Here is a 15,685-nt window from a genome sequence, read left to right as displayed (position 1 = left end):
CTGAGCCCTGGGGCGCAAGCGCTCAGAGGGTGAAAGCGGGCGGGTCACGTGCCAGGGCCCCTCGCCTCCGAAGCTGGGTCTGTCTGCGAGCATCTACCTTTAACGGTCGGTCGCAGTGCAGAAACGGGGTTTTAAATAACGTTTGCAATTACTCCACTGATTGGAGAGAGAAAGGAAGGGGGGAAGGGAGAGAGAGAAGCATTAACTAGTTCCACTTAGTCGTTCCATTTAGTTGTGCACTCATTGACTGCTTCTCCTACATGCCCTGACCAAGGGTCGGACCCATGATCCGCGCACCAGGTTGATGCTTTATCCACTGAACCACATGGCCTGAGGGAGAAATATCTTTTAAATGCATTTCTGTTCCCTGGTCTTGAGTACCAGCTGTTTAGTTGGCAGTGTATTGCCAGATCCCCTTTTCATGCCCCTATGTTTTTGTTTGTTTGTTTGTTTTTTAATTTATTGATTTTAGAGAGAGGAAGGGAGACAGAAACATCAGTCTGCTCCTGTATGTACTGGCCATTAGACAGGGAGGGAGAGGAGAGAGGTGAGAATCATCAACTTGTAGTTGCAGCACTTTTAGTTGTTCATTGATTGCTTCTCACATGTGTCTTGATAGGGGGCTACAGCAGAACCAGTGGCCCCTTGCTCAAGCCAGTGACCTTTGGGCTCAAGGCAGTGATAATGGGGTCATATTAATGATCCCATGCTTAAGCTGGCAACCCCACGCTCAAGTTGATGAGCCCGTGCTTAAGCCAGCAACCTCGGGGTTTCAAACCTGGGACCTCAGTGTCCCAGGCTGATGGTCTATCCACTGCACCACCACCAGTCAGGTTATGCCCCTACTTTTGGCACTGGGGCCAGGATGATGCTTCAAGTCCTTGGGTATCAGTGTAAACATGGACCCTGTGTCCAACAGGATTTTGTTTTTGTTTTTGTTTTTTAAAGGTAGTTAGGGAAGGCCCTGGCCGGTTGGCTCAGCGGTAGAGTGTCGGCCTGGCGTGCGGGGGACCCGGGTTCGATTCCCGGCCAGGGCACATAGGAGAAGCGCCCATTTGCTTCTCCACCCCCCCCTTCCTCTCTGTCTCTCTCTTCCCCTCCCGCAGCCAAAGCTCCATTGGAGCAAAGATGGCCAGGGCGCTGGGGATGGCTCCTTGGTCTCTGCCCCAGGCGCCAGAGTGGCTCTGGTCGTGACAGAGCGATGCCCCGGAGGGGCAGAGCATCGCCCCCTGATGGGCAGAGCATCGCCCCTGGTGGGCGTGCCGGGTGGATCCCGGTCAGGCGCATGCGGGAGTCTGTCGACTGTCTCTCCCCGTTTCCAGCTTCAGAAAAATACAAAAAAAAAAAAAAAAAAAAAAAAAAAAAGGTAGTTAGGGAAGATTGAGGGGGTGCCTTTAGATTGATGGGCAAGGAAGGCCTCTTCCTTTCCACTGTTTTTGTTTGTTTGTTTTTTACACAGTGAGTCAGAGAGAGAGATAGACAGGGACAGACAGACAGGAACGGAGAGAGATGAGAAGCATCAATCATTAGTTTTTCATTGCGCGTGGCGACACCTTGGTTGTTCTTTTTTTTTTTTTTTTCCTGAAGCTGGAAACAGGGAGAGACAATCAGACTCCCGCATGCGCCCGACCGGGATCCACCCGGCACGCCCACCAGGGGGCGATGCTCTGCCCATCCTGGGCGTCGCCATGTTGCGACCAGAGCCACTCTAGCACCTGAGGCAGAGGCCACAGAGCCAACCCCAGCGCCCGGGGCCATTTTTGCTCCAATGGAGCCTTGGCTGCGGGAGGGGAAGAGAGAGACAGAGAGGAAGGCGCGGCGGAGGGGTGGAGAAGCAAATAGGCGCTTCTCCTGTGTGCCTTGGCCGGGAATCGAACCCTTGGTTGTTCATTGATTGCTTTCTCATATGTGCCTTGACCATGGGCCTTCAGCAGACTGAGTAACCCCTTGCTGGAGCCAGCGACCTTGGGTTCAAGCTGGTGGGCTTTTGCTCAAACCAGATGAGCCCACACTCAAGCTGGCGACCTCGGGGTCTTGAACCTGGGTCCTCGGCATCCCAGTCTGATGCTCTATCCACTGCGCCACTGCCTGGTCAGGCTCCATTGTTTTTGAAAGTGGCAATTTCTTGCCCTGGCTGGTTAGCTAAGTCAATTACAGTGTCTCGAAACGACAAGGTTGTGGGTCCAGTCCCAGTCAGGGCACAAACAGGAAGCAACCAGAGACTGCACACCAAGTGGAGCAGCAAATGAACGCTTGCTTCTCTCTATCCCACCTTTTCCTCTCTGTCTCTCTAAAGTCAATCAGTCAGTAACAAAACAAAAGAAAGCGATCATTTCTCCATGGACTTCGCTGGGAAACTTTCCCCTGGCTCAGCCCCATGAATAGGAATCTCTAGGGTGGGAATCAGGACTGGATTTAAAAGACACTCAAGTTTGGAAGCCGATAAGGGAAAGCACCCAGAGGGTAGGGCCCAGGCCTGCTGTGGTGCGACCGTACCCTCGCTGTTGGCCACTGGAGCTTTAGAGGAAAAGGTATGGAACTCAGGGGCAATGTGGAAAGAATAATCATCACTGCTCTGTACATATTTTTATTTTATGAATATTTAAAAAATTTATTGATTTTAGAGAGAAGAGAGACAGAAACATCGATTTGTCTCACTCATCCATGCACTCATGGGCTGACTCCTGCCCGCGCCTGGAAGGGGGATCGAACCCACAACCCTGGTGCATCAGGATGCCGCCCCAACCAACTGAGCTACCTGGCCACGGCTAGTCATCACTGCTCTCAATGTTACTGGTTCCCAAAGCACTTCTCTATGATCCATGCCTGCGTCCCCATTCTGGCTCTGTCACTTCATGAGCTGCTAGGACCATAGGCAAGTCAGTTTCCCACCCCAAACTTCAGTTTCCTCATCCATAAAATGGGAGTATTCACCTCCTAGGAGGATGAATGGGATAATCCGTTTTACTGGCAGGCAGGTATCTGGCCTCTCGGCACAGGGCTGAGAGTAAAATGGACCAGTGAAGTTACCTTGCCACGTGCCACACAGCTTCTCCGGGGTGGAACTGGTACCAGTTACCCAAGAAGTAGTTCTCCAGCCTCCATATGCATCAAGCTCACCGGGAGAGCTGAAGAAAATGCAGTTCCCAGACCTCATCCTCAGGAAGTCCAGGAATTGACACTTTTCACGAATGCCGCGGGAGAGTCTCGTGCTTTGCTCCTGAGACCCAATCCCTTACAATCAGGTCACTGATTGCGGTCCAGAAAACTGCTGGGTTGGGGAAGACAGCGCCGCAGCCCTCAAAGTAACAAGATGAGAGGAAGAGGGCACCACGACGTGGTCTTCCCAAACGATCCGACTTCCTCTTGGCCCCCTAGGAGTCTATGGTGGCCTGGCCTGAGGTCAAATACAGCAGCCTTCTGAGAGTATCATTTTTGTTTTTTAATATATTGATTTTAGAGAGAGAAAGACAGAAACAACAATCTGTTTCTGCTTGTGCCCTGACCGGGGAACGAACTGGCAACCTTTGCTATCAGGATGACACTCCAACCAATTGAGCCATCCAGCCAGGGCATGAGACTATCATTTTAGTTACACAAGCAATCCACGTTCACTATAGGAAAATTTAAAATAAAAGCCAGGGGAGTTCAGTCTAGTGGTGAAGAGCCTGGCCAGCTTTTGGAGGAAAACAAATGTATGTAAAACATTTAGCAAACCTGCCACCCACTAAGGGCTTGGTAAGTGCTAGTTAAACATTGATTGTGGGGAGAGAGAAAAGAGGACCAGGATACAAACTCAGACCTCTACTTCTCAACAGCTGCTCTTTCCTTGGCCGACGGTTTTCCTTCCAGAACTCCTGATTTCTGTGATTCCATCTACGTCTGTCTGGAGCCACAGAGTTACCTCTCTGAGCCCACGTTTCTCTCCAAACCCTGGCAGCTGTGAGTAGTCAGAGGCATTCACTGGGAGGCAGGCATTCACTGAGCTTTGCTTGACTGAGCTTTTCAGATGGCCGTGTTTGTGTGTGTGTGTGTGGGGGGGGGTTGTTTTTTGGGTTTTTTTAACTTACAAATTGAATGTAAGACCTTCCACCAGCAAAAAAAGATTGCAACTCACTTTACCGTGGTGTTTTGGAGCTGAACCCACAAGATCTCAGGGGTGTGTCTGTATTCACCCCCAAGGCTGCAATCACGTGTTTAACTGGTGCTAAAAATCCCCAACCTGACAAAGGCAAATTTGACCTGATTCCAAATCTGGCTCTCTCACTTCCAAATCTGACTTCATCAAGTTCTTTCCCGAATTAGGCCACCCAGGATATTTATTTTAACCAGATGGATGCACTGGGATTCAGCCAGATTCCCCTACTTCCTGAGATAAGGGAAACCTTGGGTGAAAGCAAAACAGGAACAAGGCTCAGTCGGTCCCAGAGACCCCTTCCTAGGCAAGGGTGCTCCGTGGTGGCTCCCCTGCTTGGCTTTTTCTGCTCCTAGAAAACTAAGCCTATCGACAGAGTAAAAGGAATGGGGGAAATATTTGCAAATTGCATATGTGATAAGGGATTAATACCTAGACTATATACAAAACCCCTAAAACTCAACAACAACAAAACCTAACGACCAGACTCAAAAGGGGACAAAAGTCTGGAACAGACATTTCTCCAAAGATAGACAAGTGGGCAACAAGCACGTGAAAAGGTGCTCAACGTTCCTCTACAGCAGGGAAATGAAAATCAAAACTGCACAACTCGCGATCAAAACACCAGAAGACGAGCGGTGGCAAGCATGTGGAGAAACTAGAACTCTCTGCGCGCTGCGGTGGGGATTCAAATGGGGCAGCTGCTGAAGGATGTTCCTCAAAAACCTAAAAATAGAATTGCCATATGATCCAGCAATTCAACTCCGGGCCTACACCAAAAGAACCGAAAACAGACCACGAACGGGTATCTGCACACCACTGGATACAGACACACTAGTCGCAACAACCAAAAGGTGGAGGCGCCCAGGCGTCTCTCAGTAGATGAATGCATAAGCAAAATGCGGCATACATAGACAACGGACATGTAACAAACATTTTCAGCCTTATTATTATTACGCCTTCAAAGGAAGGAAATTCGGACACACGCTCCAACATGGACGAACACTGAAGATGTTATGCTAACTGAAATAAGCCAATCAGAAAAGGGCAAGTACTGTGGGAGTCCACTATTATGGGGTACAGTCAAATTCAGAGACAGAAAGAGAATGCTCGTTGCCAGGGGCTGAGGGGTGGGGAGAATGGGGAGTTCATAGTTTAATGGGTAAAGGAGTTTCACTTTTACAAGATGCAAGGTTCTAAAAATGGCTGGTGGGGATGGCTGCCAAACTAAGTGAATATACTTCACTGTGCTATGGAACTATACACTGAAAATGGTGAATTTTGTGACAAGTTTTAAAAAAAGAATGAACTCCATTTTATTCCAATTTTCTCCATCTTCAGCGCCCCATTAAATCTCACCTGAATACCCTTTACAGTTTTAGTCTCCCGCTCTGATCCGGTCCTCCAGATAGGAGCCAGAGTGATCTTGCTTAAGATGCAAACCTAAAAAGTGAGGTTCCCCTGCTCAAATCCTTTCTGTGGCTTCCTCCTCCACGCCTGGGGAGAAAAACAGATTCCTCAGCATGACCCTCCTGTCTTCCTCCTTGTGGCTCTTCCTTACCGTCAACCCACAGGGCTCTCTCTCCTGACGCTCTCTCCCCCTGCCTCTGCCTTGCCCTTCCTAATGCCTCCTCTTCCTTCACAACTGTCTTGCCTCATTCCCTATTACAAATCTTGACTGTCAGACCCAGCAGGCTGAAAACGTACCTTTTCTGCGTTCGACCACGGGCTAGTCTTCCAACATTCTCTGATAGCGGGGCCAGTGTGTCTCCAGTGCTGCATGCAGCCGGGGAGCCTATGAAAGAGGTTTTGTACTGTTTGTAAGCTTCCAACCTGGAGTGAGCCCGTTTGAATGCGGGAGGGAACCGGATTCAGACAAGAGGCAGGGCCAAAAAGAACAAGATCCACGGGAAAGCTAGGATTAAAGGTGTACAACCATGTCAGCTGCATGGCCCTCCCACCAGGTTCCGACGGAGTAATGTTTATTACAGTGGATCCCCTTTGGGGTCCAGCCCCACTCAGCCTACTCAAACAGGGTCTTGGGGGTAGACTGTGGTGGAAACACCGGCTATGGGATTCTAAAACAGCACTCTAGGACATTGTGTCGCTCACCTAAGATGGAGAACTACAGGTGAAGGTCGACAGGTATGCATAAGCTGTTCTGACCTTATTGTTATTTTTTTTTATTTTTATTTTTTTTTACAGAGACAGACAGGAATGGAGAGATGAGAAGCATCAATCATGTTTTTCATTGCACGTTGCAACACCTTAGTTGTTCATTGATTGCTTTCTCATATGTGCCTTGACCGCGGGCCTTCAGCAGATGGAGTAACCCCTTGCTCAAGCCAGCGACCTTGGGCTCAAGCTGGTGAGCTTTTGCTCAAACCAGATGAGCCCGCGCTCAAGCTGGCGACCTCGGGGTCTCGAACCTGGGTCTTCCGCATCCCAGTCCGACGCCCTATCCACTGCACCACCGCTGGTCAGGCCTTAAGACTTAAAGCTTAAGGTTAAAAAGACAGATTTCGGAGTCAGAAAAACCCAGGGACTAGTGGAGGGATTCCGGGCAAGTTACTTTGTCTCCCGAAAGCCACCGCACAGGAAGGTCTCGACTTACTGCACACTGCACAGTGGGCAGGGCACCGCCCCACACCCCGAGGGTTTATTAACACGCTGGCGACAGGCCCCGCCCCCAGGCTTTCGGATGGAGTCTGAGCATCAACATCGCTAACCAAGTCCCCAGGTGACGTGGCCTCTGCTGGTCCAGAAACACACTGTGAACCGCTGACCTAGCCCATCCTGAGGACACAACACATGAAGACGCAGACACCTGGTCGAGTCTCTTCTCCACCTGAACCCGCGAGGAGTCCTCAGCTGGTGCCAACTTGCCACCCAACCTTAGAAAATAATTTCCCCTCTTTGGGCCTCAGGGCTCACGTGCCAAAAGGGGGTGCTGGGCAAGCTGTGACACTAAGTTATTACAGAAGAGAGTTAAACATCCTGAACAAGGTCCTACGGAACTTGTAGGGTCAGGGCAGAAAACAAGCAGGGGCTCAACCCCGAGAGGCAGCCTAGGACTCCCGGGAAGCCAAGTTTAGGCTAGAAAGGACGCTTCGGGAAAGGCAGGGTTGCGTTCTGCCCCTGGGGACGAGGGGACGAGATGTGGGGAACTGAGCGACGCTCTGGTCCAACCTCCGCTTTCGCTTCAGACATGGTTCTTCAGTCTTCACAGCGCCCCCTCGCGTTCGTGTCGTTCCCCTTCCCCTCCAAGATTGTCCCTTACCTCTCACCCTACCGCGCGCCTGGCGGAAGCTCGCCGTCACTTCCGTCATGCGCAGCGCGCTTCCGCTGAAACGACGACTACTTTTTCACTCGGCTGGCTGTGCGGCCGTCGATTGGCTGCGTGGGCACGTCAACGGGAGGACGCACGGCGCTGCGTTGCTCCTCCCTCCACGGCACCTGGTCTCGGCTGAAGGAGCTGAACCGGACTGCTTGGCCAGCGGCGGGAGCTTCATCGCCCCATCGCCCCATCGAACCAGCTTGCTAAACCTGTCACTGCCGCCCCGCGCGCGTGACCCGCGACCTCAGACCTCGACTCCATTTGGCTCGGCCCGCGCGCCCCAGGCCCGGCCCGGGCGGCGCGACGGGAGGATGAGCGGCGGGAGGCGGAAGGAGGAGCCGTCTCAGCCGCACCTGGCCAACGGGGCCCTCAAAGTCTCTGTCTGGAGCAAGGTGCTGCGGAGCGACGCGGCCTGGGAGGACAAGGTGCGGTGGCGTCTGGCGAGGGCGTCGGTTCGGGGAGCCGGCTGTCACTTGGGGTCGGATGGACAAGCCCGAGTCTGTCCCGGGTGCGGCGGAGTGTTTGCCGTGGCGGGGCAGGTGACCAGAGGGTGGCCTGAGTGGCCTACGGCCGAGCCGCCTGGGTCGCAGGGGAAAGGAGCGTGCAGAGGGCCCAGGAGGTGTCACTCGGCGGGCAGGGCACGTGCTTGAACGAGATTGAGCGGAGTTCGAGTTGACCGCCGCCTTTTTCTCCCAGGAGGAGAATAAGTGTCTTCTCTGAATTAACTGCTTAACATAGTCGTTAGCTCGAAAAGGGAAGGTAACAGACATCTACTGGGTACTTTCTACGGCAGGTGCTGTCCTTACGATGTCTCCTGAGTTTTCAGAACCACCCTGAACCGGGGGACTGGGGTGCATTAAAGAGGTAGCACATAGTGGGGCTCGGTAAAGGTCAGCTGCCCGCGCTTTATTGTTGAAGGAGAAAAAGCGAATACCTTAAGTGTGAGAGAGGGGAGACTGAGACCACCTTGCAGGGGTGAGTGTGTGTGAGAGAGAAGGTGCGTATGTAAGGAGTGGTTGGGGTTCCCGGGTTTCTTCCTGGTCACACTCGTTCAGATCTAAGTCTGGGCAGGCACCAGCTCTGCTCCATGATCTGGAAGGGACCATCACAAACGGCTTGGTTCCAGTTGCCCTGAGAAGAATGTTATATATTGCAGTCTTTTTTATGGGGGGTAGGGGCTGGTGAAGTAGGTCTCCCTTCCTGGAGTTCCAGGAATGGGCATAGGAGGCACTTCCGGAAGGTGCCCCAGCCGTACCCATCTCTTGTAAAGCCTTTCTGATCTGCTGTGTCATTTCTTTCCTTCCTTCTGTAAGGACTGGTTTCCGCAATCTAGAGCAGGTGAGAAAGCTGAGGCTTTTGTGTCCTTGTATGTAAAACAGATATGCTGTCACCTGCCTCCGGCACTTCTGTTTCTAATCCTTTTCTCTCCTACCTTACTCAAAATTCAGGGTGCAGGAAGATGGTGCTGGGTGGGTTGACTGTCTGCCCTTCTGCCTAGGGCTAGTGTCTCGTATTCCCAAGTGAGGTGAGTTATCAGTGGCCAGTAGCACAATTACTGTTACAGCTCTTTCTTCACAAGCCGTTCCATTTTTTGCAGCGTCTCAAAAAAGGTAAATTGTTTTTCTGAAATTTTTATTTAGAGCACAGCCCCTAGAAGTCATCACTCAAGACAAATGTGTTGGTTTTTTTCACCACCTTTTAGTATAACAAGAGGTGGAGATGCGAGAGCCCCATACTATTGCTTTTGTGGGGAAATTCTCTGGCAGATGTGTTTAACAGGAAGCTTTTCTGTTCCTCACCGACTACAGGAGGTTTTCCCATGGCACCCACTCTGGATAATACATGCAGTCTCTCTTTCTACAGGATGAGTTCTTAGATGTGATCTACTGGTTCCGACAGATCATTGCTGTGGTCCTTGGTGTCATTTGGGGAGTGTTACCATTGAGAGGTTTCTTGGGAATAGCAGGGTAAGTCTTGGGTGTCTTGCATTTTCATGATATTATTTCTTTTTCATCTAGAGATTTTATTTTTCTTTTATGGAAAATGCCATTGCCATGTTGGAAAACGTATGTGTGTGTGATGTAATGAGTAAAGCAAAAAGCTGGCCTCAGGATAGCACTCCTGAGCTCATCAAGCCCAGGAGCCTCTAAGGTCAAGTATGTTACCTTCCTGAAGGATGGGTCAGTCCATTCATTCATTGGTTCCAAGTGCCCTGCAAGAGGCCACCACATGCCTGTTGGTGGCAGGCATCATCTGGTTCTTGCATAAACTTTGTATGAAGTTTGGAAAGCGGAAGAGCTCCTGTCCTTAATAACCACTACCTTGTGCCCCGCACTCTGCTGGATGTGCTGAATCTTGGCTTTTTCAGAAGTTCTTTCAGGTCCCTACATTTTTTTTTTTTTTTTTTTTTTTTTTTTTTCCTTCCATTTTTCTGAAGCTGGAAACAGGGAGAGACAGTCAGACAGACTCCCGCATGCGCCCGACCGGGATCCACCCAGCACGCCCACCAGGGGTGACGCTCTGCCCACCAGGGGGCAATGCTCTGCCCATCCTGGGCTTCACCATGTTGCGACCAGAGCCACTCTAGCGCCTGGGGCAGAGGCCACAGAACCATCCCCAGCGCCCGGGCCATCTTTGCTCCAATGGAGCCTTGGCTGTGGGAGGGGAAGAGAGAGACAGAGAGGAAAGCGCGGCGGAGGGGTGGAGAAGCAAATGGGCGCTTCTCCTATGTGCCCTGGCCGGGAATCGAACCCGGGTCCTCCGCACGCTAGGCTGACGCTCTACCGCTGAGCCAACCGGCCAGGGCCCAGGTCCCTACATTTTAGAAGTGGTGAAAAGTCAAAGGTTTGGCTTTCCACCTTTTACTGTGCACCTGTGGCCGGTGGAAACAGTTGACAGCAGCCTGATTGTGGCTCTGCTTCTTAACCGGCCACTGAAAGTGAGTTCACATGCCCACTGCCCACCTGATTGAATGAAAAGGATGTGTCGAAGTTGCCTTAAGATAGGAATTGTGGGCAAGCTATGGTGGAAATGGACGGACAGGCCTGTGACCTTTCCTCTTTTCATATAGGAAATACAGTCATCCTTACCATGGGCAGGAGTTCTTAGGATTAAAAAATTTAAAAACCCATTTGAGAGTCATACTTTTTTTTTTTGTACTTTTCTGAAGCTGGAAACGGGGAGAGACAGTCAGACAGACTCCTGCATGCGCCCGACCGGGATCCACCCGGCACGCCCACCAGAGGCGATGCTCTGCCCACCAGGGGGTGATGCTCTGCCCCTGGGGGGGGGGGGTCGCTCTGCCGCGACCAGAGCCACTCTAGCGCCTGGGGCAGAGGCCAAGGAGCCATCCCCAGCGCCCGGGCCATCTTTGCTCCAATGGAGCCTTGGCTGCGGGAGGGGAAGAGAGAGACAGAGAGGAAGGAGAGGGGGAGGGGTGGAGAAGCAAATGGGCGCTTCTCCTATGTGCCCTGGCCAGGAATCGAACCCGGGTTCCCCGCACGCCAGGCCGACGCTCTACCGCTGAGCCAACCGGCCAGGGCCGAGAGTCATACTTTTTAATGTTCTTCTCTGTCCCCCAATCCAGGACGTTCATTTCTTTGTCTACACATTTGCTGTGTAGTTCTCGCCCTCGTTTACAATATGGAAATTACACCCATACTTTTTTTTTTTTTGGTATTTTTCTGAAGCTGGAAACGGGGAGGCAGTCAGACAGACTCCCGCATGCACCCGACCGGGATCCACCTGGCACGCCCACCAGGGGCGATGCTCTGCCCATCCGGGGCGTCGCTCTGTCGCGACCAGAGCCACTCTAGCGCCTGGGGCAGAGGCCAAGTAGCCATCCCCAGCGCCCGGGCCATCTTTGCTCCTTTGGAGCCTCGGCTGCGGGAGGGGAAGAGAGAGACAGAGAGGAAAGAGAGGGGGGGAGGGGGGGAGAAGCAGATGGGCGCCTCTCCTGTGTGCCCTGGCCGGGAATCGAACCCAGGACTTCCGCACGCTAGGCCGACGCTCTACCACTGAGCCAACCGGCCAGGGACACCCATACTTAAACATTGGTTTGAGCTTTTCCAGTCCTTTCTGGACCCTTTCCTCTTGACCATCAAAACATTTAAATACCTTTGTTTCCATGACTTAATTTTCTATTAAGTGTGGACCCTTAGAAGGCAGGGTTTATGCCAGCCCGGTCTCCCTGACGGTCTTTCCCTCACCTCTCCCTTGTGTTCTCCTCCCTGCTCACCAAGCAGCACTCTTAACAGCTCATCTCCCTCAATGAGTCCACAGTCAGTCTCCAGCCCCAGCTTATTAGTGGAGTCCCAGAGTGACATTTCTAATTCCCAGCCACTAATTCAGCCTGCCCAAAATGAAACTCTTAGAGGGACATGGCCAGATTGGCCAGGTGGATGTGGTCACAACATAACCAAGCCAAAGACTCCATATTGAGTGAAATCCAAGAAAAACCCTTAGTTCTTCCTGACTCCCTGCATGTTGGTGAAACCATTGTACTCCCACATCCTTAGCTCTCGCCACTGTCCCCCCCCCCCCAGCCAGTGTCCTAGTGCTGTCCTCAAACACGATTTGCACTCTTGCACTGACACGCGGTCTAGTTTCAGCCAGTCTCCCAGCTCCAGTGCCTTCCACAGGAGCAAGCCCTCACTGACTACCGAGACTTCCTGGAGGAAGCACACCTTCCCTTACCCCACTGTGCTCAGCCTGCCGTGGGGTCTGCCGCCCCCCATTACAGACCGATTGACGTTCCTCGGCATCCTTGAATTGCCCTGCCCGCCACCTGCCTGCCCTCCATCCCCCAAGGGGAACCGGTTCTCTTTGCCTTTTCCCATCTCAATCTTCAGGAGGGATATGACCTGAGACATACATTCCCCCGTTAGATTGGATGTCATGCCTGGAAAGATCAACAACTTGTTCACTTTATAACAGTCACTTTTACATGACGACAGTACCAAGATCTCAGTGGAACAGAGCAATAAATTAGTGTGCACTGCACTCGGATTCTCTCGTCAGTTAAAAAGTACACAATGGGGCCAGGAGAGCTTCCTGGAGCTGCTTGCAGACCTTTGGTTTCAGTTCCACACTGCTGTTTCTAGCCCCTCGCAGATGGCGAGCTGAGGACAGGAACTGGAATGTTCACTGCAGCGAGTGCAGTAGCAGACGGACAGTGGACATCCAGAAATTGGCTCCCTTTGGGAATAATGGAATATTATTATAGTACCTGCTTTAGTACCTACCTTGCTTGCTCAATTAGGCCATCAAGCAACAGCTTAACGTGTTTGACCCATGGCCACCCCTCACCACAGGTGGAGCTGCCTGGAGACTCGTCAGGTACTGGTCCTACTTGGGACCAGTCTGTCTTACTTCAAGGGGGCTTTGAGAATTTAAATATGCTTTTTTATTTTTTAATTGACTTTAGAGAGAGTGCAAAGCTTTTATTTATTTTTTGTGAGAGACAGGCACAGACAGACAGGAAGGAGAGAGATGAGAAACATCAATGCTTCATTGCAGCACCTTAGTTGTTCATTGATTGCTTTATCATACGTACCTTGACCGAGGGGCTACAGCAGACTGAGTGACCCTTTGCTCAAGCCACTGACCTTTGGGCTCAAGCCAGTGACCATGGGGTCATGTCTGTGATTCCACACTCAAGCCGGATGAGCTCGCGCTCAAGCTGGCGCCCTCAGGGTATCAAACCTGGGTCCTCTGTGTCCCAGTCTGATGCTCTATCCACTGCACCACTGCCTGGTCAGGCCAAAGCATTTATTTTTGTTGTTCTACTTATTTCTACATTCATTGGTTGCTTCCCATGTGCCCTGAGCGGGGATCACACCTGCAACTTTGGTGTTTTGGGACAATGCTCTAACTGACTGGGCTGTCCTGCCAGGGCCAATCTGCTTTTTAATTTTTTGCTTTGGCTGGGCAGCTAAATCGACTTGTTCCCTCTTTAAGTATCTAGCTCAGCGAATGGGCCGCTCCATTGAGGGCCTTGGGGTTTTCCTGTATTGTGTCACTTTCCCCGTAATAGAAACAGTTAACTCTGAGACAAAACAATGGTGGAGCGGGCCAGGGGGTGGGAGTGCCGAGTCCGCCAGGCTTCCAGCTGACCTCCGGTGCTTGTCTTCCCTCACTCCAGGTTCTGCCTGATCAACGCAGGAGTTCTGTACCTCTACTTCAGCAACTACCTACAGATAGATGAGGAAGAATATGGTGGCACATGGGAGCTCACGAAAGAAGGGTTTATGACATCTTTTGCCTTGTTCATGGTATGTGTAGCTTATAGTTTTACAGCAAGTATTATGATTTCATGAGTCACTCACAGGGAGCCTGCTCATTGAGTTACATACACTATGTGATTGGAGGACCATTTTTCAAATAGCTCAAGGCCAAAGGGCATATCCACTCTTTTTTTTGTCAGAGAGAGGGACAGATAGGGACAGACAGACAGGAAGGGAGAGAGATGAGAAACATCAATTCTTTGTTGTGGCTCCTTAGTTGTTCATTGATTGCTTTCTCGTATGTGCCTTGACCAGGAGGCTACAGCAGACCAAGTAACCCCTTGCTCAAGCCAGTGACCTTGGGTCGCTGGATAGATAAGTAAAATATATATTCATACATAATATTATTTGGCTATAAAAAGGAATGAAATATTGGTAAATGCTATGAGACAGAAGACACAACTTTGAAAATGTCATGTAAATGAAAGAATCCACACAGCCCTGGCTGGGTAGCTCAGTTCATTAGTGTCATCCCGGCATGCCAAGGTTGCGGGTTCATTCCCTGCGCAGGGCTCATACAAGAACCAACCAGTGAATGCATGAATGAGTGGAACAACAAATCGATGTTTCTCTCTCCCTTTCTTTCTCTAAAATCAAAAAACAAACAAAATCAGACAGAAGGCATCCAGAATGGGCCAAGTCACACAGAGTTAGATTGGTGGTCGCCAGTGGCCATGGGGAGGGGAAATAACTGGTAATGGGAACAGGCTTTCTCTTAAGGATGAAGATGTTCCAGAATCAGTTAATGTGATGTTTACACACCTCTGTGAATGTACTAAAAACCTCTGAATTGTGGGTTTTTTTAAATGGGCTCAGAAAATAAGAAAACCAAAACGTTAAAAAAAAGAAAGAAATCCTCTGTGTTGTATACTTTATAGAATACTATATGTATCTCAAAGTTGTTTTTTGTTTTTAACTTATAGACCCTAGCCAAACCAATCAAATAAACCTCTGGGAGGTGGCACCTGGGCGTCTACGTAGATACACTTTCAAAGGTCCCAGGAGATGAGTGGGCAGCTAGTTTGAGAATCTGTACTTTATTTGATACGGTGCTAACAGGGTGTGATGGCGGCCTGGTTTTCACATTTCCTGCTAATCCTAACACCTGCTAGCAGCACAGTCTTATTTACCTGCATCGTTTCCACACCTGTTAACTCCACTCCCTGGCACTTGGGTTGCTGTCTGGCAGGGTGAGAGGCTCGTCTGGGGCCCCCTTGGGAGCATAGGTGGGTGGTTCTGGGCTCTGTTGGAGACAGCTTGATTTCAGTGACATCGTTTAAGTTCCCAGACTGTGCGTTGGATAGCCCCTGGGCAGCCCACTGCACACATTCTTACCCGCCTGCATTGCCCGGGTGACCATGAACATTGCTTGTCTCCTCTCTAGGTCATCTGGATCATCTTTTACACTGCCATCCACTATGACTGATGGTGAGCAGTCCCCAGCAGCTCCCTCTCTGGTCCTAAGGACCCTCTTAGTTACAGCACAGAAACATGAGTATAGGGGCACCCCAGCCATGTGGAACCTGGAAGACCCGTGTTTCCTGGACCAAGAATCAGTGTGCTGGGCATCAGTGTTTTCTGCAAAGGTTGTGATCTGAAACTTTTAAAGAACCATCCACCTCTTGGGGAAGCATTTCTGAATTGTCCGTCACCAACCATTTCTTCTTGGATACCATCATGAAACACGTGTTTGCCAGCTGGAGCTGTCATTTAATTTGACGCACCTCTGGATCCAGATGAAACATTAAATTTTAGTCTTCCTCACTTCTCCATCAGGTGTACAGTTTTTAAACTATCAGTGGCACTTCAAGTTTTCTGAAAACAGTATGGCAGTATGTGCATGGTCATAGCACAGTACAAGCAATATCTAGTCACCGTTTCCTTTGCAGAATGTTTTCAGATACTTGAATAAATCAGATCTTTATTTGA

General features: G+C 50.7%; 1 protein-coding gene and 1 long non-coding RNA gene across 4 annotated transcripts; one reads left to right on the top strand and one right to left on the bottom strand.

Annotated features, from left to right (window-relative positions):
- Positions 1-4,724: 4,724 nt before the first annotated feature.
- On the bottom strand, positions 4,725-5,932 carry LOC136405033 (uncharacterized). Of its 2 annotated transcripts, none has more exons than XR_010751457.1 (3): positions 5,843-5,932; positions 5,495-5,632; positions 4,725-4,861 (listed from the first exon to the last, which is right to left on the bottom strand). It is a non-coding gene; the product is annotated as an uncharacterized lncRNA (long non-coding RNA). The 2 variants fall into 2 exon arrangements; XR_010751458.1 differs by having other exon boundaries at positions 5,495-5,578; positions 5,843-5,929.
- A 1,611-nt stretch (positions 5,933-7,543) lies between these two features.
- RAB5IF (RAB5 interacting factor) lies at positions 7,544-15,685 on the top strand. 2 transcript variants are annotated; one of them, XM_066383882.1, is made up of 4 exons: positions 7,562-7,897; positions 9,336-9,439; positions 13,615-13,744; positions 15,141-15,314. In XM_066383882.1, exons 1-4 carry the CDS (start codon positions 7,784-7,786, stop codon positions 15,180-15,182), a joined length of 390 nt encoding a protein of 129 aa, XP_066239979.1. In that variant the 5' UTR covers positions 7,562-7,783; the 3' UTR covers positions 15,183-15,314. The 2 variants fall into 2 exon arrangements, with proteins under 2 accessions (XP_066239980.1, XP_066239979.1); XM_066383883.1 differs by lacking the exon at positions 13,615-13,744 and having other exon boundaries at positions 7,544-7,897; positions 15,141-15,685.

The sequence above is a fragment of the Saccopteryx leptura genome, chromosome 5, assembly GCF_036850995.1.
Source record: "Saccopteryx leptura isolate mSacLep1 chromosome 5, mSacLep1_pri_phased_curated, whole genome shotgun sequence".
Taxonomy (NCBI): domain Eukaryota; kingdom Metazoa; phylum Chordata; class Mammalia; order Chiroptera; family Emballonuridae; genus Saccopteryx; species Saccopteryx leptura.
The sequence above is the reverse complement of the archived record's forward strand: the minus strand, read 5'-3'. Positions and strand labels throughout refer to the sequence as shown.

Excerpts from the sequence above, each read along its gene's own strand:
- RAB5IF (XM_066383883.1), top strand. The coding sequence starts at position 7,784 with ATGAGCGGCGGGAGGCGGAAGGAGGAGCCGTCTCAGCCGCACCTGGCC. Across the intron at positions 7,898-9,335 it reads ACGCGGCCTGGGAGGACAAG|GATGAGTTCTTAGATGTGAT; the intron begins GTGCGGTGGCGT and ends CTCTTTCTACAG. Across the intron at positions 9,440-15,140 it reads GGTTTCTTGGGAATAGCAGG|GTCATCTGGATCATCTTTTA; the intron begins GTAAGTCTTGGG and ends TCTCCTCTCTAG.